The sequence below is a fragment of the Nanorana parkeri genome, unplaced genomic scaffold (genome assembly GCF_000935625.1).
Source record: "Nanorana parkeri isolate BGI_ZX_2015 unplaced genomic scaffold, ASM93562v1 scaffold371, whole genome shotgun sequence".
NCBI lineage: Eukaryota > Metazoa > Chordata > Amphibia > Anura > Dicroglossidae > Nanorana > Nanorana parkeri.
Window position 1 is genome coordinate 1,003,117 of NW_017306639.1, and position 2,319 is coordinate 1,005,435.

Below are 2,319 nucleotides of genomic sequence, written 5' to 3' on the forward strand. Positions count from 1 at the left end.
AGAGGGTGGGGGGGTGGGGTGTAATAAAATTAATTTTGATCTATTTTCCTAATCATTCATTAAGGGACACAGGATCGGAAAGATTCTCCGGCGCACGTGACGTATAAAAACAGTCCAACTGAGGCAACACCTCAAACAAAATGCTAACGAGCCCCCCCAAGAACAAAAAGGTAAACTGGGGGCTAAATGCAGCTACAAAAGCTACATACGGGATCTTTGGCATCAGATTTGGCCTGAACATCCACCTGTGTGACCAGAAGCCCGGGTGGCAGCCTTAGAAATCTGGGCAACAGACGCATGATGCTGAAAAGCCCAAGACGTGTTTACTGATCTAGTAGAATGCGCCTTGACAAGGTGGAACCTTACCCTTAAGTCGAGGGGTCTGAATGATTAGCTACCTAATTCCACTAGAATATGTGAAACGAGAGGCAGGCTGTTCCTTGCAGGGACCCTGCGCAATGACGAAGAGAGAGTCGGTCAGTCTGAAGGAAGACATGTTTGGGCGGGAAAACTAGAACACCTCATGCCACATCCAAACAAAGCAGAGAAAACTCCATGGAATGTACTGGGGCAGGACTGAGAGATGGAAGTATAATGTCCAAGCTAAGGTGAAAGGAAGAAGCCACCTTGGGGGGGAAAGAAAGAGGACTCAGGCCTCAAGACAACCTTGTCTCTGTGTAAAATCAGAAATGGTTTGATAAAAGAGAGGACGACCAGCACAGGAACTTGTCTTACAGAGGCGATGGCGATAAGGAAGGCGAGCATGTTGGTGAGTATGGAGAGAGAAATATCTCTGCTAGGGTCACAGGGCAGTTTTTGAAGAGCCATCAGAACCAGGTTGAGATCCCACAGTCATAGGTGGACATACAGGAGGAACTATGTGACCAACAAGCTAAGCATAAGCCCAAGGAATGACAGACATGTGGTCTTTGAAAGAGAAATGCTAGAGCCAAGATTTGATAGCACTCGAGGCCAAATGTTGATCCTGTCTGGATTGGAGAAAGGTCGGGATGTGCCAGAGTACTTCCTGGGATGGAAAGTCCTTTCACCATGCAAAGTATGCTTTCCAGGGGCAATAATAGACCTTGCTAGAGGTGTATTTTATAGACTTGAGAAGCAGGGCGTAGGGATGCAGGTAGGTCACGGCTGCAGGGATGCATGGAGGTCATGGCTGAGGGGATACAGGAAGGCCATGGTTGTGGAGATGCAGGGAAGTCATAGCTGTAGGGATTCAGGGAGGACGCGGCTGTAGGGATTCAGGGAGGACGCGGCTGTAGGGATGTCACGGCTGTAGGGATGCAGGGAGGTCATGATTGTGGGGGGTCATGGCTGAAGGGATGCAGGGAGGACACGGCTGTAGGGATCAAGGGAGGTCATGGCTGTATGGATACAGGCAGGTCATGGTTGTGTAGATGAAGGGAAGCCATGGCTGAAACGATGCAGGGAGATCATGGCTGTAGGGATGCAGGGAGATCATGGCTGTAGGGATGCAGGGAGATCATGGCAGTAGGGATGGCATAGTTGTGGAGATGCAGTGAAGTCATGGCTGAAAGCACACAGGGAGGTCACATCTGTAGGGATGCAGGAAGGTCCCAGTTTTTGGGATGCCGGGTTACAGATTTTTATTTAACACACACAAAATATTCTGCAGTACATCACCACAGGTGTTACAAAGAAGAGGAAGAATGCGGCACCCAAGAACGAAGTACACACAGATATACTAACCTTGCAAAATACCGCGTGGGGGTGGCTGTCCGACTGGAGTACAGGGTGCTGGGGCTGACGCTGCTCACATCTGCTTTCCCTGAAAGAAAGAGCACAACGTGTAACAGGCAGACACGTGTAAAGGAAATAGGCACCCGGACCGTTTATTGATTATACAGAGCTATTGCTGTCAAAAGCAGAACATATGACACACAGATTATGAACATTGTTCATAGAGGGAGATAGAGAGATACAAAGTAACATTGTTTATAAACATTGATCAGAGGGGAGATAGAGATACAAAGTAACATTGTTTATAAACATTGTTCAGAGGGGAGATAGAGAGATACAAAGTAACATTGTTTATAAACATTGATCAGAGGGAGATAGAGATACAAAGTAACATTGTTTATAAACATTGCTCAGAGGGAGATATAGAGATACAAAGTAACATTGTTTATAAACATTGATCAGAGGGAGATAGAGAGATACAAAGTAACATTGTTTATAAACATTGTTCATAGAGGGAGATAGAGAGATACAAAGTAACATTGTTTATAAACATTGATCAGAGGGAGATAGAGAGATAACAAGAAACACTGTTTATAAACATTG

General features: G+C 46.1%; 1 protein-coding gene across 1 annotated transcript in view; it reads right to left on the reverse strand.

Annotated features, from left to right (window-relative positions):
• Positions 1-2,319, reverse strand: part of ZC3H3 (zinc finger CCCH-type containing 3) — a 132,221-nt gene that overhangs the window by 25,813 nt on the left and 104,089 nt on the right. The window contains exon 7 of the mRNA XM_018558960.1: positions 1,726-1,804. Within this exon, the coding sequence (XP_018414462.1) occupies positions 1,726-1,804 (79 nt within the window). The remainder of the gene's footprint in view (positions 1-1,725; positions 1,805-2,319) is intronic.